The sequence below is a fragment of the Cyprinodon tularosa genome, unplaced genomic scaffold, assembly GCF_016077235.1.
Source record: "Cyprinodon tularosa strain WSP-4 unplaced genomic scaffold, ASM1607723v1 ctg226, whole genome shotgun sequence".
Taxonomy (NCBI): Eukaryota; Metazoa; Chordata; class Actinopteri; order Cyprinodontiformes; family Cyprinodontidae; genus Cyprinodon; species Cyprinodon tularosa.
Window position 1 is genome coordinate 464250 of NW_024038844.1, and position 19335 is coordinate 483584.

Consider the following 19335-nt stretch of genomic DNA (forward strand, 5'->3'; position numbering starts at 1 on the left):
TGTAAAAGTTGTTGTACAGTGACAACCTTTTGCCATAATTGGATCCACAAACCTTATTGTTACTCATTCAAAGCTCACATATTAAACCAAGACAAATTAAAGAGTAATTGACAGATGTAGTGGAAGGGATGAATTTTTAAATAAATAAAGATCTAAAAAGTGTGCTATGGATTTGCATTGAACCCCAATTCAATGCCGCACAGGTTCCCTAAGAAGTACCTCCTGCAATTTCTTGTGAGAGTAAAGAAACCTACCAGAGAGGACAAGATTAAATATTGCTTTATGGTTACCTTTGGAGAGTAGCAGAGATCCAATCATGTGGGAACATCTGGTCGTGGAACAGCTTTTCGTGATGCAATCCACACATCTGGGCTTTATGTAAGAGTGACAAGAACAAAGCTGTTGTTGAAAGTGAGTCATTTTTGTAGTTTTCCACAAGTCATGCAGTCTACACACAAAGGAATGGAATAAGGTGTTCTGGTGATATGAGATCGACATGTATTTATTTTTATACTTAAAATGTTCTGCTGGGAAGAAGATTTAATACACAGTACATCGTTCTAACCCTGAAACACACTGTAGCATTTGAGGCATCATGCTGTGGGGATGATTTTTTACTGTGGGAAAGCCTAACCAGTCAGAGATGATCGGATGGAATTAATCAGCAAATCACTAAAATAAATCCATAAATATAAAAAAAGCCTCTAGGAGTGTTGGCCTAGTGGTTAGAGCTGTGCGCTTGTGCTCTGAGAAGGTTGCAAGTACCTGGTTTGACCCCCCACAACCCTGGGTTCCTGAGCAAGACCCTTAACCCCACACTTCTCCCCGTGCACTGCACAATGGCAGCCCACTGCTCCCCAAGGGGATTGGTTAAATGCAGAGAGTGAATCTGCGCATTGTGTGACAATAAAGGTATTTACATCACCAAAAAAGGCCTCTAGGCGTGCTTTGGTGTTGCAGTGGTTAGTGGACACACTCCATGTATGGAGGACTTAGTCCTTGACACTGCTGACACGGGTTCGAATCTGACCTGTGGTCCTTTTCCGCATGTCTCTCCTCCTCTCTCATACCCCCTTTAAGGTCGGCTTATTGTCCAAAAAAAAGTCACTAGTGCCGTAAAGACAAACAAACAAAAAGCCTCTAGAGGCTGTTTTGAGACAGGCCAGGTTTATGTTTCAGCGAGTGAACACCAATAACCATCCAAATAGAGCTGCACGGAACCGTTAAGATCAAATGCAGATATTAAAATAACCCAACTTGAATTTTAATAGATATTTGGAGCAAATAGGTGAAGCATTTCAACTAATTCCCTTATTTATTTGAAAGAATAATAAATGAGCCTAGTTAAAAGCTCCTGGAAATACCAATGGTAATTTAATTTAGCTTCAAAGGAAAAACTTATCTTCCCTGTTTAGTAATTCCTGTATAGTTCCTTTTTGCTCCTGTTCTCTTATGTACACACACTGATCAATTTGTTTTTTTATGAAATTAGCTTTAGCTAAGCACATTTGGACAGAGGTATGAGTAAATATCCCTTCTTGTTTAATTAGCTTTATTTTGTTTGCAGTTCCTCTGAATTAGTAGTTTGTATAAATATTTTCTTAACTTGATGACAGATTGTGTTTTTTTTTTTTACACAAAGCTACTTGGTAAACAGAAGGCCGTATTTAACTAGTAAGGATGAAAAGAAAAACCTTCATAAAATACACAGCAAGCCCTTAGTGGCCACACACTCAGTGACAAGAGAAGACAATCTCCAAGTCATCAGCTGGTCCGAGCCAACATGTCTAGTCGGAAGTGACTTGGATGCCAGTGGAAGCAGCTGCTCCTTAAACCCCAAACAGCAGACACAGACAATCAGACCTTTTTGGCAGCAGACGCTCAAATAGCTGAATGAAATTATGAGTCAACCAGAAAACAGCACGAGATTTGTGCTTAGCATCCAGAAACATAAGTTTTCTTTCTAGGGTGAGGATAGACAACATCAAGCCTGTTTCCTGTTGTGCTCCTGCCCAGATTTCTCCTTTGTCTATTGGTGCTGAGAACGTCAACCTCCTATTTGTTAAAGCAGGACTATTGTTCATTTATTCACAGCCTGCATCCCAGGGTGGGACATTCACTTGGAGGAGACTGTTTTTTTCCCCCCTTAGTGTCTGATTAATCCTCACACTGGGTGAATATTTGAGGACATGCACATAAACTCCTGGGAGCTGGACTCTCCTTTGGGGGTTTTTGGGATAGACACTGGTAATAATTACTTTTTCATTTTGCTCCCATATTGACTCACCCAGCTTTGCAGGATTAAATGGATAAAATGTTTTACAGGCCCTGTTATATTTCACAAATTAACTACTCATTTTAGCTTGTAAAAAGAAGACTTGATTTTATAGCAGAACCTTACAGAGCTGCAGAGACACTTTTGCTGTATATATTGTCAGCCTAGCGCTTTCTGTTGATGTCTCACTCTTGGCTGTGGCAGCCCACCTGCTTTGTAAAAAAAAAAAATGCATTTTCCCTTTTAGAACTTGTTACAGTTTTTGTGCTTCATCTAATTGTATTTATCAAAAAGAGAAGATTGTTTTCTTGGTTTGCAGGCTTTATATATTCAGCTGAACATTGCAGGTTGCAAGCCAAAATATTTTCATTTATACAAAAGAAAAATAAAATACTTTTTATATAACTTACAGCTTTTTACATTTGTCACCAAAATAGTTCCCTTTAAGATCACAGACAAGCAAGATCTACTATACGTAGGTCCTAAAAATCAAATTAGTAAATCGGCTATAAAAACGTAATCCTAATTAAATAAATAGTACAATTTAGGTCTAGAGTTACAGTACGAGTCCAGATATGAGTTGTAATTCCATCAGTCCTGCTGTGTGGATGCAGTCTGTTCCGTTCCCCAGTGGTGATCCCTATCCAGAACGTGAGAGATGCCTCTATTAACTTGCCAGCCTGTCTTTGCAGTAATTTCCACTTCTTTGTAGTGTCTAATCGAATTTGCACGGAATCCAACAGCCTCCTGCTATGAGGAAAAATTCACTTAAAAAATTCACTTATTAGATTTTTCACCAATGAGTCAGAGTTACAATGACGCAGCTGATGGCACTTGAGATGAAACCAGAGCCAGAATCTTTATGTTCTGCAGTTAGCACTTTGGCTGTATAATTGGATGGTCTTAGTGTTTGGTAATGCATTGCTGAGAAGATATTTTAGCAGCAGACAAACACTGGTAAAATTAGCCTGTGTTTTATGTACTTTAGGCTTTTTATCTCTTTCTGCTCATCTTGTATATTGATTAGGAGATACTGAATTCTTTTTAAAAGCTTTCACAAGACATGCATTTAAAAATGTTGTTTTCTACATGTGACAAAACTCGCCTTTCTTATTCATATGTCTTATATAAAAGTAAGAGTATCAAACAGCAGCGAATTACCCAAACTGAAATGTTTATATTTGGCTTTAATCTAACAAAACCTTGTTGCAGAAAGTTATAGGATCAGACAAATTTAAGGTTGAACATTAACCACAGTTTAACGTTTTTTTTTTGTTTTTTTTTAAACAAAAAACCAAAACATTGATCAGCTAAATAATGTGATCTCACAGCGAAACATGGAGGTGGCAGCATCATGACGGGGGCTAAATCTGTTCCAAAATAAATTAGGTTTTGAGTTGAAAGAAGATGTGAACAGTTCTAATTCAAATCGTAAACTATAGAAAATCTTTATGGTTGCTTTAGGAGGGTTGTGGAGAAGAGAAGCTTTTAACTTTAACAACATAATGTCAAATCCCATAAAGAAAAGCTGGTGTTTTTCAATTACTGCGTCCTCCGTTTTTTTAATATCCACTCAAGCTGACATTTATGAGGCAGTTTTGTCTGAAAACAAGATATTTTGTCTCTTCATAAACATTTCCACAGAGTAAACACAGCCTTTAAAGAATTTGTCCTCAGGGACAATTTCCTTTCTAGAATCATCTTCAACTTGTTGATCTCAACCTTCATTAAAGCTTAAGAGACTAATTTTCACATGTCTAACTGTAAGATGTGGTGAAAGATTTCAGGTATATTGCAGGGGGACACAATGGGACATATGGCAGATGTTTCATCCTTGTTCTTTCATGCGAAGAGATAAAAACACACATAGGCGACCTCCCTTTTCACAGCGTCTCCAGGGGAACAGCTGAACTATGTTGCTGTGGGACTTGTGCTGCCAGACTCCCAGAAGTCATGCCGTTGGTATTCCCTCTGTGTTTTCCTACCTCTGCTCCCTCTCCTCAGCTTGTGCATTCTGCCTTTACATACTTTTAACATACGCCCCCACCTTTCTTCTCTTCAGTGTATTCCCATTATCTGCCTATCTTTCTTCTGGTCTTTATTGTGCTTTATTTCAAAGTACAGCAGTTTATATGCCTCTTTATTTTTAGGCACTTTTCTGGATATGGAACTATACATTGTTTTTTTTGTTTTTTATGGGAATGCAGAGATCTTTCTTTCACAAAGGGAAGCAAATGAATTTGGCTTACAGTAAATACTGAAATGCACAAGGTGAGGTATAGATCCCACTAAGAGCAGATTGGATTTCCTATGCAGACTAAGCAGTTATAAAAGCTTTTTAGTCTGTGGAGTAAGTAGTTAAAAAGCAGGCGAAATGGTGGGGAAGTGGATTTCCAGGCTGTAAAACGGCACAAACAATCCGTTTTCTTTATAAAACACAACAGATTGAGGCAAGTACTTCTTACATGCTCACACCAAAAACCACTTTGTTTGATTTATCCCACATGGTCAATGCTCAGTGTCATGTGTAGTGAATCATGTAGTCTACAGTACCCCCTACTGGTGATAACTGGAAACACAATAACCATAAAATCCCCAGACTAGAGTAAACCACCCCAAATATTCTGATAGCAAGACATTTAAATCTTATTCATTCACTCAGGCTTTAAAGTTACTGATTTTTGTTCACATTATTTAGTTTTATTATCACACAACTAAGGTAATCATAACACAGTTTCTCTTGTGAATTTATTGTTGTTGTTGTTTTTTTTAATGTCATGTAGACAAGCTTTTTCCCCATAGGCTTATCTGTTTAAATAACCCAAAATATTTTGTTAATTTTAGAGAAATGTCAACAAAGTTTGTTTGTCTCGGTTCCCCAGAACAGCCAACCGAACAATTTCCATTTCCTCTCTAAATGTCACACGGGATCTGGGCTTTTTGCATACATGTTGGAATCTGAATTTTTTTGCAATGTTTCCTTTTAAGCTGTTGCTTTATTCGTATACATCTTTAAAGTTGAGAGATGATCTTAAAAAAGCATGGCATATACTTACAGTATCCTCCTAAGTATTTTAGTAGAATACAGTAATGTAGCTGTCATAAATGTTTTCTGAGGACGCTGTCCCACTGCTTAAACTCTAAACCTTTTGACTTTTAGTTTAGGTCCAAAAAGTATTTTTACCAGGATGCTTTTAAAAAGTGAAGCCAAAATATTAAGAAATAATCTGTCATTCATTTAGCTCTGACACTCAGGAAAAAAAAGAGATAGTTTTATATTCTCTTTAAGTATTAAAGATTAAAATTTAGCAGGAAAATTTGGAGAGTTCGATTTTGATCAAACCTTATAAAATGATCTGTTTATCTCAGCAGATATTTCTCATTAACAGGTGATGTTTTCTTAAAAAAACAAAACAAAACCTATAGCTGATCAAATGTTTGCCATTGTGGCCCGATAGCTCTAGAATGAGCTTCCTTTGGACAGAAGAAGAGCTCTTTCATTTTATGTTTTTAAGAACAGAATTCCACCCCATTCTAAATATCTCTTAAAAACATGATTTTATCCTTTGGCTTTTATTACAATGTAGTCTTAGATTAATTGTGCTGCTTATTTGGGTTTTTTGTGCTATGTGTGTGATTTAATGAATTTAACAGTCTTGTATGTGTTTTTAAAATAGTTTGTTCCTAAGAATTTGTACTAATATTTTTGATCTCATTGCTTTACCAATGAGGGCCATCTTCTTCAGCTGCACAAACTTTGTGTCCTGAAGCACAAACTAAGCTGTATAGAGCACCTGTTGTTCAGCCTGAGGTTGTTTCTTCCTCTTTAGACAAAAATAACAATTTGTTTAGAGTTTCGTCTTGGGTGAGGAAAAATCAGCCTTCCTCACCCGACTGTTCTAAAATTCAATGCATATTTCCTATTCAGAAAATCTCTCCATATAAATTTACTCAAGACCAATATATTACTATCAAACACATTTTTTTTTTAAAGAAATAAAACAGTTTATTTTTTCCATTGTTATAATTGTTGTCATTATCAATATGAAATAATTATTTTGAAACAGTAAGCTGAGTGTTTCAGGCGTTTTTACATTTTATTTGCTTTAATATGTTATCATATTTTGACTTGACTTATATAGAATAAAATGCAGAGTTCTGCAGTCTAACATTTGTCTTTATGCTAGAATCTGTTAGAACTGAACAATCCGCTCAACAGCTTTCTGTAAAACTTCTCAGATATCAGAGGTTTGCCAGTTTAGAATCGCTCAATATCCTCCTACACCTCAAGCCTTCTACACCTCTTGCATAACCTGTATCACTCAAACGCACTTGTGCACTCTGCAGTGGTTTCCTCTAACTTCCAGTCGTGCAATATTAGTTCAACACACATATTCTCCATCATAGGTTTATAAGCGAAAAAGCAAATAGCAGAAGGCACCACACTCAGGGTTTGGTTGTGTTTATTTTTCAAAGATCCATTTTATTCTATTAACACAACTAAACTGAGAGTAAAGCAAAGAATAAAACAGTTTTATAATGTTGTACATGATTAATTATTAATTTAATCTGTCTCTACAGTAGTTGCATTTCTTAATGACACTGACTCAGCACCGATATTCCTTTTTGTCTGTCCCAATTCCAACAATAGATTAAAGCTCTTAGAGCTTCCTTGCATTTCCAACCATTGGCCCTTGCTTTACAGTTATCATTGTTTAGGCCTCCAGTGTAATAAGAGCAACAGGACTTCACAGAGATCTTCCCGGAGTCTCACAGGGCTCGTGGTTCAGCTAAACAGCATTCATGTTGTCTCTGCGGGGAACTTCAGTGCAGTGTGCCGATAAACATAGCATGTGTGTGTGTGCATTTACCTGACTTTATGCAGATATCTGTGTGTGCTGCAGTGTAGTATATGTCTGGCATTTCTCCAGATCTCAGCGCTAATGGAGCGCTAATGTCCCTGGTGTACCCATGTTTACCTAATAACTACATATGGGAGGACAAGACGAGAGCTTTCGCCTACTTAGGCGTGACGCAGCCTGTAGGTCTGACTCACCGTTCTCATAATACCTCCTGCATTCTGTCCATTTACGTCTCAGAAGCAGAAATAATCCTTATATGCTGCAGCTTGTCTTTTAATCCTGGATCTTAGGAAATCTTAGCCAGATGTTCACCTGTTGATTAAAATTGTTCTTTTTTCCCCCCCTTACATTACCAAAGCAAAACATTTAGCAGGATGTCCCTGTGGATAAAAAAGGAGGAATGAGTGCATATGCTTACTAATGATAAAATCTTAGATTCCCATCTCCTGGTTAGAATTTATATACACTTGTTATGAATGTTATTCTTATTTTGGGCCTGTAACGCATGCATATGTAATAAACTACAAACGTAACATGTAGTTTACCCCAAACGTAATAACTATGAACATTTGTAGAGATTTATTATGTTTGTGGAGAAGCATACATCTTCTGAGATATTTAAAATGCAACAAATAATTGTTGTGTTTGTTGTTTTTTGTCACCTGCTGAATATGGAGGAACAACTCTGCAATATTTAAAAATAAATACAGAACTAAATAAATAAATGCTCAATAAATAAATAAGCATACAATTAATCGCCCCAAAAAGTACAATCAACAAATAAATGTAGGTAGAAATTAAATTATACAGTGAAACATAAATGGATATATCTCTTTTAATTAGCTTCTTTATTTATTTGCCTTTGTAATAATTAACTTATTTATTGATTGATTGTTATAATCTTCAACTTTATTTATAACTTATTTTTTAAGCATTTATTTATGTGCATGTGATAATATTTTTGTCTTTTTTATTCTTCCTCTGTATTTTTTTACCCTAATTATTTCTTCAACGCTATTTATTTCTGCCTGTGGTTTTAACATTTCTGTATGCATTTCTGCCTCATTATGTAAATGAGGATGGGGTGTGTCTTTGAGGGTAAACTTCTGCCCATTGGTTCGCGGCCCATCTTCGCACTCGGGTCTTTTGTATGTATAAAAAAAAAAGCAATTAATTGTGTTAATTTTTTAAGCCGTTAAAATTAATATATCTACTTTATTGAAATTAACGCATTAAGGTCATAGCCTTTTAATTCTCTTATTGGCAGAACTAGAAAAGTTCTTTTCAACTACTATTTTTTTCTGGCTTAAACTGGGTTTATGCTATCAGAGATTTAGATGTTCCTTTCCTCTTTCTCTTCTAACAGCAGTCTAGACGTTTCTTTGGGATCATTGTCCTCTTAGAGCACTCAGCTGTTTTCAGGGTTTAACCACATTACTTCATCTTACCCCAGAGATGAAATTAAATGATGACGGAAACTCAGAAACCATCGTCAGCATCTGAAATAAGGCCCTTTTTTTTTTTTTATTGGTTATGGACAGAAATGCCGTCAGAAAAGAAAGAATCCTCCCCTATTTAAAAAAAAAAGAAAAAACAATTTCCAAATAAAATAAAATAAAATAAAATTTACAGCAACAACCATAAACACAACTAATATCATATGGAGATAGAAATGTTTTTCCATGGGTTTAGGTGAGGCATTCAAACCCTATATTTGAGAAGCACAGTATCTTAGCATCCAAATTTTTAATCTCTTTCAGTGGGTGAAGGTAAAAACCTCATACCCATGGACCCCAATGGCCTCTCGGATCCATACGTCAAACTCAAGCTCATCCCAGATCCTAAAAACGAGACCAAGCAGAAGACCAAAACCATCCGCTCCAACCTCAACCCCAAATGGAATGAGACCTTTTCTTTGTGAGTACCACCATCTTCTATTCATCATGTTCTTCCTCAGGCTACATTGCAATTTATTATGCTTAGTTTGTCTTTACTTAAAGCATTCCAGGATTTAAACATGAATTGATTTTCAGATGTTCTAAACTTGTTTTAAAGTGCACTGTTTCATACTGTGTCCATGTTTTTCTCTTTGATGATTGTAATGTGCTGCTCAGCAAGCTGAAGCCTTCAGATAAAGATCGCAGGCTGTCTGTGGAAGTGTGGGACTGGGATCGGACCACCAGGAATGACTTCATGGGAGCGCTCTCCTTTGGCGTTTCGGAGCTCATGAAGTCTCCCGCCTGTGGCTGGTAATATTGACTTTCCTTATTATCCCTTATTTAAATTGTGGAGTCTGATTTTAAAACCTAAACTGAGTTTAGATCCTCACACCAAATACTCCCTGATTTGTACTACTACATAGACCTTCCATTTTTATAGTTTTAACCTATTTTTTTAAAGTAATATCAGACCAGATATTTATATATACATATATATAAAACCTTTAATCTTCCTCTGGTAGTAGAACTAGTATAAACTAGGTTTCCCCAATGTTGGTCCTTCAGAGTGACCATCAGTATTTATATGAATCCATTTTCCAACCTGTCTGTATGTTGGAGAAGTAACCAGGCCTCTGTAGAGCTGACTGATATCCTGATGAAGGATTTCAGACATTTGATTCAGATGCGCTGGATCTGGGATACTTTGACAAGTTGCAGAATAGTAGCTTATGATGAATTCACCTGGTCTAAAAATGTCCTATTTTAAGCCAGTAAGGACGATCAAAGTTATTTATGTTTTCAAAATGCCAGACTACTTTCTTTTAATTCAGATGTTTAGATACACCATTAGATTTAAGTTCTTCTAAATAAATTGGAGAAGCCAGGTTGATAATGTCATTGTTTTGTAAATTTCTGGGGCTGATTCAGTGATTTATTTAGATTTAGCAGTTGAGTAATTGGATGTATCGTGAGCCGACGCTTCAGGAATATTGGTTCCTTCTGTGAAATGTTAGACTTTCAAAAGTTGCCCATTGAAATTGCATCTTTGTGCACCCCATGCTGCTCTTCTAAACCTTTGGATCACCTCTGTAATCTAAACACATGCACTTTGCAGCAGCTTCCTCTATGCTCCTCTAACTGAACATCCGGCTATATTTGCTCAACACATATATTTTCTGTCACAGGTCCTTCCAACACAAGCAAACAGCAGACTGTCCAATATTCCTTTTTTCTTTTTCAAATAACCATTTTATATCGTTAACACATTTGAACTGAGGGAAAAGCAAAGAATAAAACTATTGTATCATGTTTCCACCAATTAGAAACTTCAAATTAGTTTTAAAAGCATCTAAGTGATCTCTTGCATTTCTGCAAGGAACCTTGCTGCACTGTCTGCGGTTAAGATTAGCTTTAAGAATCATTTCACTTTTGCACGTTTTGTGTGTTACAGTAGCAGCGTTTCTGTATTTGTAGCAAGTTTGCACTTTACTGCTATTTTCTACGATTGCAGCCATTTTCCTTTACATGTTTTGTGTTGTTTTTTATTTTATTTTTTATGTTTTTTAGGTTCAAGTTATTGTGTCAGGAGGAGGGGGAGTACTACAACGTTCCCATCTCAGTGGAGGATGATGGCAATGAAGAACTGAGGCAGAAATTTGAGGTGAGACCTGCACTAACTTAAAGACTTCCTTTCTTTCTTGTTATCCATATTGTATTGTGTATTTATAGTTTTCAAGCTAATTTCTTTGTATTTTCTGCTGTAAATGTTTTTGTTTTATAGGGCTCATGAATTATATGCAGTTAACACAGAAAGTAGGGAACTTAGAGTCTGTTTGATTATTTGTAAGGAAAAAAAAAATGTTGGTTGAGCAACCAATTCCAGACAATTTTAATATGTATTGATATAACCGAAAGGAAATAATGGAATCAGTAAAAGGAAAAAGATGAATATGAAGATGTTGCTCAGTGGCACTAACAGGACAGCCTAACCTATCCCAAATATTTGATGACTATAAGCAGGCCATTTCATTCTCTGCACTCTGAAATTTTGAAGCTGGTCTTCTTTTAAACCCACCGTATAGTGGCAGTCATTGACATACGAGGGGCGTTCAATAAGTAATGCCCTTGACCCACTTACAGATGTTTGATCAAGCTGAAATTGTGCATGTGAATTTATTTAAATCTCTATAGATTAAGTAGCAAATTACAGCTCTGAACTATTTGTGGTTTCTGACTTACAAGTGTCTCAACTGAGTCAAGTCTGAAATGGAGCCTGTTGAGTGTCGAGCAGTGATCTGGTTTTTCTATTGGAAAGGACTCACACCATGGGAGACTTTTGATGAAATTAAAGTAACTTATGGTGATGATGCCCGTTATATGACCTTGCAAAATGTTTTACAAGGTTATAATATGGGACATTATCACTATAAGTTACTGTTATTTGATCAATTGTGTGCGTCCTTTCACATTCAAAAACTCAGACTTGACTCAGTTTTAACATCAGTAAATCAGAAACCACAAATAGTTCGGAGCTGTAATTTTCTATTTAATCTATAGATATTTAAAATACTTCACATGCAAAATTTCAGCTTGATGAAACATCTGGAAGTGGGCCAGGGGCATTACTTATTGAACGCCCCGCGTATCTCAGGGTAGAGTTCAGTTCCAGTCGATGGAGAAAGGGAATAGCAGCTGGTTGAATCTCGTTTTGTCATCTCTGCATTGAGATGGCCTTCAGTGAGGACAACTCGTGTTCTTCATTTCTCACCCACTCCCTCAAACTGTCAAACCACTAAAAGCTGTGTGACATCAGCAGAGAGGAATTTAAGCATTTTCATGCCCACATATTCAACTCTGCTGCTCAACATAAATAGTTGAGCAGCAGAGAATTAACAAGTTGAGGAGAATTAACAATTTTGCAAGGCTGCAAAATCTGCTGCCAATTAGCCTTATTAAACAAAAGCAAAAACAGATTTAACAATTTGAAACCTAAAAAACATATTAACTTTATATTATATTTGCCATGTTTTATTTTTTATGTTAATTGTGAATTATTTATAAGGTTTATGAAAAATATTCTCTTCATCCAAATAAATGAAACCTATTCCTCTTTTACATTAGACTCAGTTCTCGAGCTCCCTCTTGGTTAATCCATCTTCCCTGAGCTCCAAAGCATTTCCACCACAGTTATCAGATTGTCACAATGCTCCCGAGCACCACAGCTGTTAACTTAATCGCTATGGGACAGCTGCAGCTTTGGCTGTTCACATGCAGCTTATTGTCTCCTCTGCACACAAACCCTGGTTTCATAGACGGTGAATGCAAAATATTTTATAAAGACTATGCACTAATTACAAAAAAATGTGTCAGACTGCTATTCTTTTATACAGTATAATTAATAACCCTGGTTAATCAATGTTCATTGTTTGTAGTGTTTCTGCCTGGCACATTGAAGTACCACTGACTGAGGCAGTTCCTATTATTGCTGGTATTTTCTGAACATATCATCTTAAACGTTTCCACTCTAATCTTCTCTAGATTTTCCATTAGCTTTTTAAAAAAAAACATTATTTGCAGTTTTACAATTTAACTTTGGGGAATGCAATCATAGAGTGGAGTAACACATTATAAGCTGTTTTGATGGGTTTATTTGTGTTGCTTTATTTCAATTTTCCTTCTAACATCATTCTCCATAAAAGGTTCACTCTGATTTAATTGGTCTGTGAATGTCGTCAAAAAGAAAAGAGTTGGTAAATCTTTTCTACAGGTACACATTTAAACTGCTTTTTTTACGACTGCAGTTTCCAAAGCAGATTCGGACTCTGCTTGGAAAGATACATTTTCAGAAAAATATGTTTACCTAAAAGGATATTTATTAAGTTTTGCAGCAGGTTAGCTTTTTCATTTAAAATACAATGACAAGAAATTTTCATTGTCGCTAATTGTAAAGAAATTAATCTTTTCATTAAATATTTGTTGAAAAACAACAAAAACAACATTGTATGTTCAGTTTAAAGTTGTTAAAGTTTAACTGCTGAGTTGCCCCTTTGATTGGTAGATTATCCATTTAGTTTCCTCAAATGTAATGAAATCCACGTTGTAAGCCGTCACGCTCTGTTAAGGATGGATAAATGTATGCACATGCCTTGCCAAAGTATTTGTGACATCATCGCTACACTTACCTTTAAATCGACCTGAAATTGCGATAATAAATAGAATATTTTACACTTTTTAAGAAATGTATTTAACACCAGCCCCTCAATCAACATTCACTGTAGTAAAAACCTTTTGTATAAAATATTTTGTCTGTATAGACTGGATACTCTCCTCCACTTTCTCTCATACATTTTTTTTTATAGAATTCTTTAATACATTTTATTGCTCAGCTTAAATTAGTAAAAATCAGTTTTCAAGTTTTACAACAAATCTTATGTGGATTTTGGTCAGAACTTCAATTAGACCTTTTTTATTTAAACAATTCCATAGTAGCTCTACCAAGTTTCTTTTCGTGCTGAAGATGAGGCAATCCCACAGCATGATACTGCTGCCACCATGTTTCACAGAAGGAGTGGTGGGTTGTCTTTTTTCTACCACAGAGTATTTTTCATGCCGGTAAACACTTTTAGTATTTTTAGATTAATCTGACCTAAGCACCTTCTTCCACATATCCATGCTGCACTTTTAAGTTAAGGAAAGCATGTATGCTTACCCTTTCAATATACTTTGTGTCCATCTATAGCATGAAATCCCTGTAAATTAAATTTCAGTATGCATTTTTAGGGAACAAAAGGTTAAGAGGTATGATTACTTTTGCAAGGCAACATAGAACCCAGTTGATGGTTGGTTTCTTGAGCTCTTCTTGTCGTGGGGATTGTCTCTGTCCTCTTGCCTCTCTTTCCTCCTCATGAATCCCTCTGTGGTTTCTCCGTTTTTTCCCCCTCTTAGCTTCCTGCTCCCCTGTGTCCACGGTGAGACCTACAGAATGCTGTACATCCTGTGTCACATGTTCATATTTAATGCAAGAGTTTCTCTCTTCCTTTCTTCACGTCTTGCCCTCCTCTCAGGACTGCCAAAATAACTGTAATCTGAAGGTAGCCCTCTCCCCTCTCCTTCCTGCCCCCTTTATCTGCTCACATCTCCTCTCCTTTCTTTCTTTGTCTCATCTTGTTGTGATGACGTGTTGCTTCATCCTTCCCCACATTGTTATTTGTCTGTGGCTTCATGCTACTGGGAATTGATCCAATTTTCCACAAATATCTTTCTTACATGCAAAGTTTGGACATTTTTTAAGTAAACAATAAATGATTGAATACCTAACTGAGTATGCAGTCACTGTTGGTATTTTTCTTTTGCTGTTGAATTTTTGTGTCGTTGGTGAAATGATTGCCTGTAAGTCCTGATTTTTTCTAATTTTACAACTTATGGTTATGCATGTTTTCTCTATGTTGTTTACTTCATGTCCTCCTGCCTACATCTTGTCTTGTATCAATGTATTTGACTGTTTATATCACTTTCTTGTTGCTTTACGCAAGTCCTGCACAGGGCTTAAAAATAGTATAGAACATTTTAACATGTTTCTCAACTCATATAATGAATAATATTTCTAATTTTCATCTTGACATTAAATTCACACCAGATCTTGTTGCAAACTGAGAAATTACATATACACAGGGATCAAATCAAACTAGTCCATAAGTTATGTATGATGAAGTGTAGGGCTGAAATAATTGTTTGGATTAATCATGATTAATCGATTATAATCGTTAACTGATTTAAAAATCTATTAATCGTTAACTGAGTATAGAGACTCTAAAACATGCCTTTAGCTGTAAGAGAGACCCAGTTATAGCAGTAATTACATTAACATTATAAAGAAAATATGTAAACATTTTACATTTAAGATATAAATCATTTTCATCTGTTACTTAAACATGACCACACCACAGTCTACTCTACCTCACCCCAGTAGCAGAGTATAAAAGAATAAAGGAATAGAGAGAAATACCACTTGTGATCACAAGATGGCATCAGTGCACTGAATGTTTTAAAGCATAATAAGTGACTCTGTGTGTGTTTGTTTGTGTGTATGGGTTTGTTATTCCTTACTTAAAATGTTGTTTTTAAAGCAATCCTTTTTCCGGCTTTAAATATGGTAACGTTTTCAATTTACTTTGCCTGTTTGTATTAGTACTTCATTCATTATTGGCCTTTATTTAGGACACATTTATGTAGGTGTTGGCCATTTCCAACCATTTGCCAAGTCATTTCCATCTTGTCATAGTTTGATGTAAGGAAATAGGTTGTTAGACACCAACAAATGCTACGTTTCACAAGAGGAAAGTAATCAGTGTCTTTAATTGTTTATAAAAAGGATCAAGAGTCTGTAAAAATAACTGGAGATCATGTCGGTAGAAATAAGGCAGCATCTTCACAAAATAATATAAATAATATATATAAAAACAATTAAATATTTTGTAAAATGTACCTTTTTTTAATTTAATTACTCTTGTAAATAACCAGAAAGACAGAAACAAAACACAACAAAGATAAAGCTACTGTTGTTGTCTGTGTTGTGAAATTAACAGACACTCATTCTGAAGTTTTTTTTGGCTTCACAGTGATTTAGTGTATATATACAACAAAGTATCGCAAAAGTAAGAAATACACACAATTTACCAGACAACATTTTGAAATATGATGCTACATATCATGAGCATCATCTTTAATAAGATATTTTTTATATTTCAGCACGTCTATAATGTGTTTTAAGATTTTTCTTCTGATTCTCCTTTTTTGTGCAAATTATAAAAGCAATCTTTTTAAAACTGAGACATCCAGCACTACAGTGGAACAGAGTATCAGGCAAATAACATACCCTCAGATGATTAAGACAATCACTCACCACATAACAAGCCCAATTTGGTTCTTGGAGGGATCAGGCTGATTGATAAGCTTTGTGCTTTTATTTAAAGGATACACTGCTCTTGCCCCTTAATCATCTGCTTTATAATTTGGCTTGCCTTTGCTCACTAGTGTACAATGTGAGTCAGTCCCTTGGCTCCCTTCTCCCTGTGGTTGCAGGACCTAGCGGTTGGGGAAGACTTTGATCAGGTGCGTCTGACTGGAGGACAGTAAGGCAGATGAGCACTTGCCCTAGCAAGGCTTTTGTTCTTTGACCCAAAGCTCACAGGTGTGCTGTGATAAAGTGCAATGGCTCGGCTTTGTGCTTTCCTGCTGCTTTAGGCAGACTGTTGTGGTCGCTATTAACAAAACTAAAACTTTTTTACAAAGCTAAATGTTGGAAGCTAAAAAAAAAGTTTAAATGTTTTCTTGCACTGTTGGATGTCTGTTTTTTTGCCTCTTTTCAAATTAAATTTTCTCTTTCTAAGAATAGAAATGTAAAGATGGTCTACTTTAGTAGCATATATTTATTTCGAAACAGGTGGATTTTACTTAAAGGATTGGTAACATAGATTGGTGCCTGTCTAACTTCTAAGAAATATTTAAATATTGAGGGGAAGTTCTGATAGTTAATGTATCATAAGTTTGTGGTATTATGTCATAGGCTATCGCATGACTTTTCTGTGCACTGATTGGCTGAGACTGTAACCTGTACATGGTTATGCTAAGTGATGCTTTTGTCATGAGAGCCAACATGAGCATAATGTCTTTGTCCAATAAGATTGCCAAATGACTTAATTTTAGTAGCAGTGCACTGTAGCTTTATGCAGAGCTTCATTGAGCATTTTTCCCTCTGCTGGGCACCTGAGCATGAAACAGCATGTAAGAAACAAACAGATTATGTGTTTTACATGTTGGTGTTAAAGATGCACTAGGCCTGCATTTTGGTGAGGACACCAGAGAGTGGCATCCTTTCATTCATATTAAAACCTGGCAAACGTCTTCTCTCTTATTGTGGTGACAAACATTCACTGTTATTTCCGTGTCAGATGTTTGATATGTCTTCATCTCTTTGCACTTTTTCATCCAGTTCAATTTATTTAATTTATTAGGCACTTTTGAAGTTCTACATCAAAAGGTTTAGATTCATCCTGTAGTTTGTCTAACATTCAGTTGAATAGATGTTGTACTGTAGGCTTTGATGAAAAATTCAGAGACAGTGCTTCATCTGTTTTAGAACCTAGCCTATGTTCCATCTACCATCCAAAAAGATCACGCTCTGTTTATCATGACTACTAGCTAGCATAGTCTAGTCTGGGTTGATTACATGAACTATTGCCACTAAAATGTTCCATTTGGTTATTGTGGCCTAAAGACTGACTAAATAACGTTTTTCTATAGAAAGTATTATTTTTCCTTGATGGCTTAGCTTTGGTCCATAATAAGGCTTATAGTCATTAAATAGGAGAAGGATTTTAAATGACAGCTTCCAAATCCTTTTATTGTAATTGAGTCAAGAAGTATTATACTTTTTAGCGAGGTTTAGGTTTAATACCGACCAAATCTTTTTATAGTGTTTGAAATTCGTAATTCAAATAGTATTTTGGAAAAAAAGAAAGTAAAAATTTTGTAACAGCTCCACTCGATTTTGTATATACAGGTGCTGGTCATAAAATTAGAATATCATGAAAAAGTAGATTGATTTCAGTAATTCCATTTAAAAAGTGAAACTTGTATATTATATTCATACATTACATACAAACTCATATATTTCAGATGTTTATTTTGTTTAATTTTGATGATTACAAATGACAACAAATGAAAATCTCAAATTCATCATATCAGAAAATTAGAATATTACTGAAGACCAATAAAAACAAAGGATTTATAGAAATGTTGGCCAACTGAAAAGTATGTGCATGAAAAGTATGAGCATGTACAGCACTCAGTATTTAGTTGGGCCTCCTTTGGCCTGTATTACTGCAGCAATGCGGCGTGGCATGGAGTCGATCAGTCTGTGGCACTGCTCAGGTGTTATGATAGCCCAGGTTGCTCTAATAGTGGCTTTTAGCTCTTCTGAATTGTTGGGTCTGGTGTATTGCATCTTCTTCTTCACAATACCCCATAGATTTTCTATGGGGTTAAGGTCAGGAGAGTTTGCTGGCCAATTAAGAACAGGGATACCATGGTCCTTCAACCAGGTACTGGTAGCTTTGGCACTGTGTGCAGGTGCCAAGTCCTGTTGGAAAATGAAATCTGCATCTCCAAAAAGTTGGTCAGCTGCAGGAAGCATGAAGTGCTCTAAAACTTCCTGGTATGTGGCTGCGTTGACCCTGGACCTCAGAAAACACAATGGACCAACACCAGCAGATGACATGGCACCCCAAACCATCACTGACTGTGGAAACTTTACACTGGACTTCAAGCAACGTGGATGAAGTGCCTCTCTTCTTTTCCTCCAGACTCTGGGACCTTGATTTCCAAAGGAAATGCAAAATTTACTTTCATCAGAGAACATGACTTTGGACCACTCACCAGCAGTCCAGTCCTGTTTCTCTTTAGCCCAGGCAAGACGCTTCTGACGCTGTCTGTGGTTCAAGAGTGGCTTGACACAAGGAATGCGACAGCAGAAACCCATGTCTTTCATACGTCTGTGTGTGGTGGTTCTTGAAGCACTCACTCCAGCTGCAGTCCACTCTTTGTGAATCTCCCCCACATTTTTGAATGGGTTTTGTTTCACAATCCTCTCCAGGGTGCGGTTATCTCTCTTGCTTGTACACTTTTTTCGACCACATCTTTTCCTTCCCTTCGCCTCTCTATTAATGTGCTTGGACACTGAGCTCTGTGAACAGCCAGCCTCTTTAGCGATGACCTTTTGTGTCTTGCCCTCCTTGTGCAAGGTGTCGATGGTCGTCTTTTGGACAACTGTCAAGTCAGCAGTCTTCCCCATGATTGTGTAGCCTATAGAACTAGACTGAAAGACCATTTAAAGGCTTTTGCAGGTGGTTTGAGTTAATTAGCTGATTAGAGTGTGGCACCAGGGGCCATCAATTTTGAACCTTTTCACAATATTCTAATTTTCTGATATGATGAATTTGAGATTTTCATTTGTTGTCATTTGTAATCATCAAAATTAAACAAAATAAACATCTGAAATATATGAGTTTGTATGTAATGTATGAATATAATATACAAGTTTCACTTTTTAAATGGAATTACTGAAATCAATCTACTTTTTCATGATATTCTAATTTTATGACCAGCACCTGTAGTTTATCTATTTAAATGTATGTAGTTAGTATTCTATCCCAGATAGATGCTCTACAATACACATTCAGTGTCATGTAGAAATGTGTTA

At 36.1% G+C, this 19335-nt stretch overlaps 1 protein-coding gene across 1 annotated transcript in view; it reads left to right on the forward strand.

Moving 5' to 3' along the window:
• The window catches only part of prkcaa (protein kinase C, alpha, a), a 189167-nt gene that overhangs the window by 123316 nt on the left and 46516 nt on the right, over window positions 1-19335 (forward strand). The window contains exons 6-8 of the mRNA XM_038286484.1: window positions 8898-9054; window positions 9252-9386; window positions 10644-10737. Of these exons, the coding sequence (XP_038142412.1) occupies window positions 8898-9054; window positions 9252-9386; window positions 10644-10737 (386 nt within the window). The remainder of the gene's footprint in view (window positions 1-8897; window positions 9055-9251; window positions 9387-10643; window positions 10738-19335) is intronic.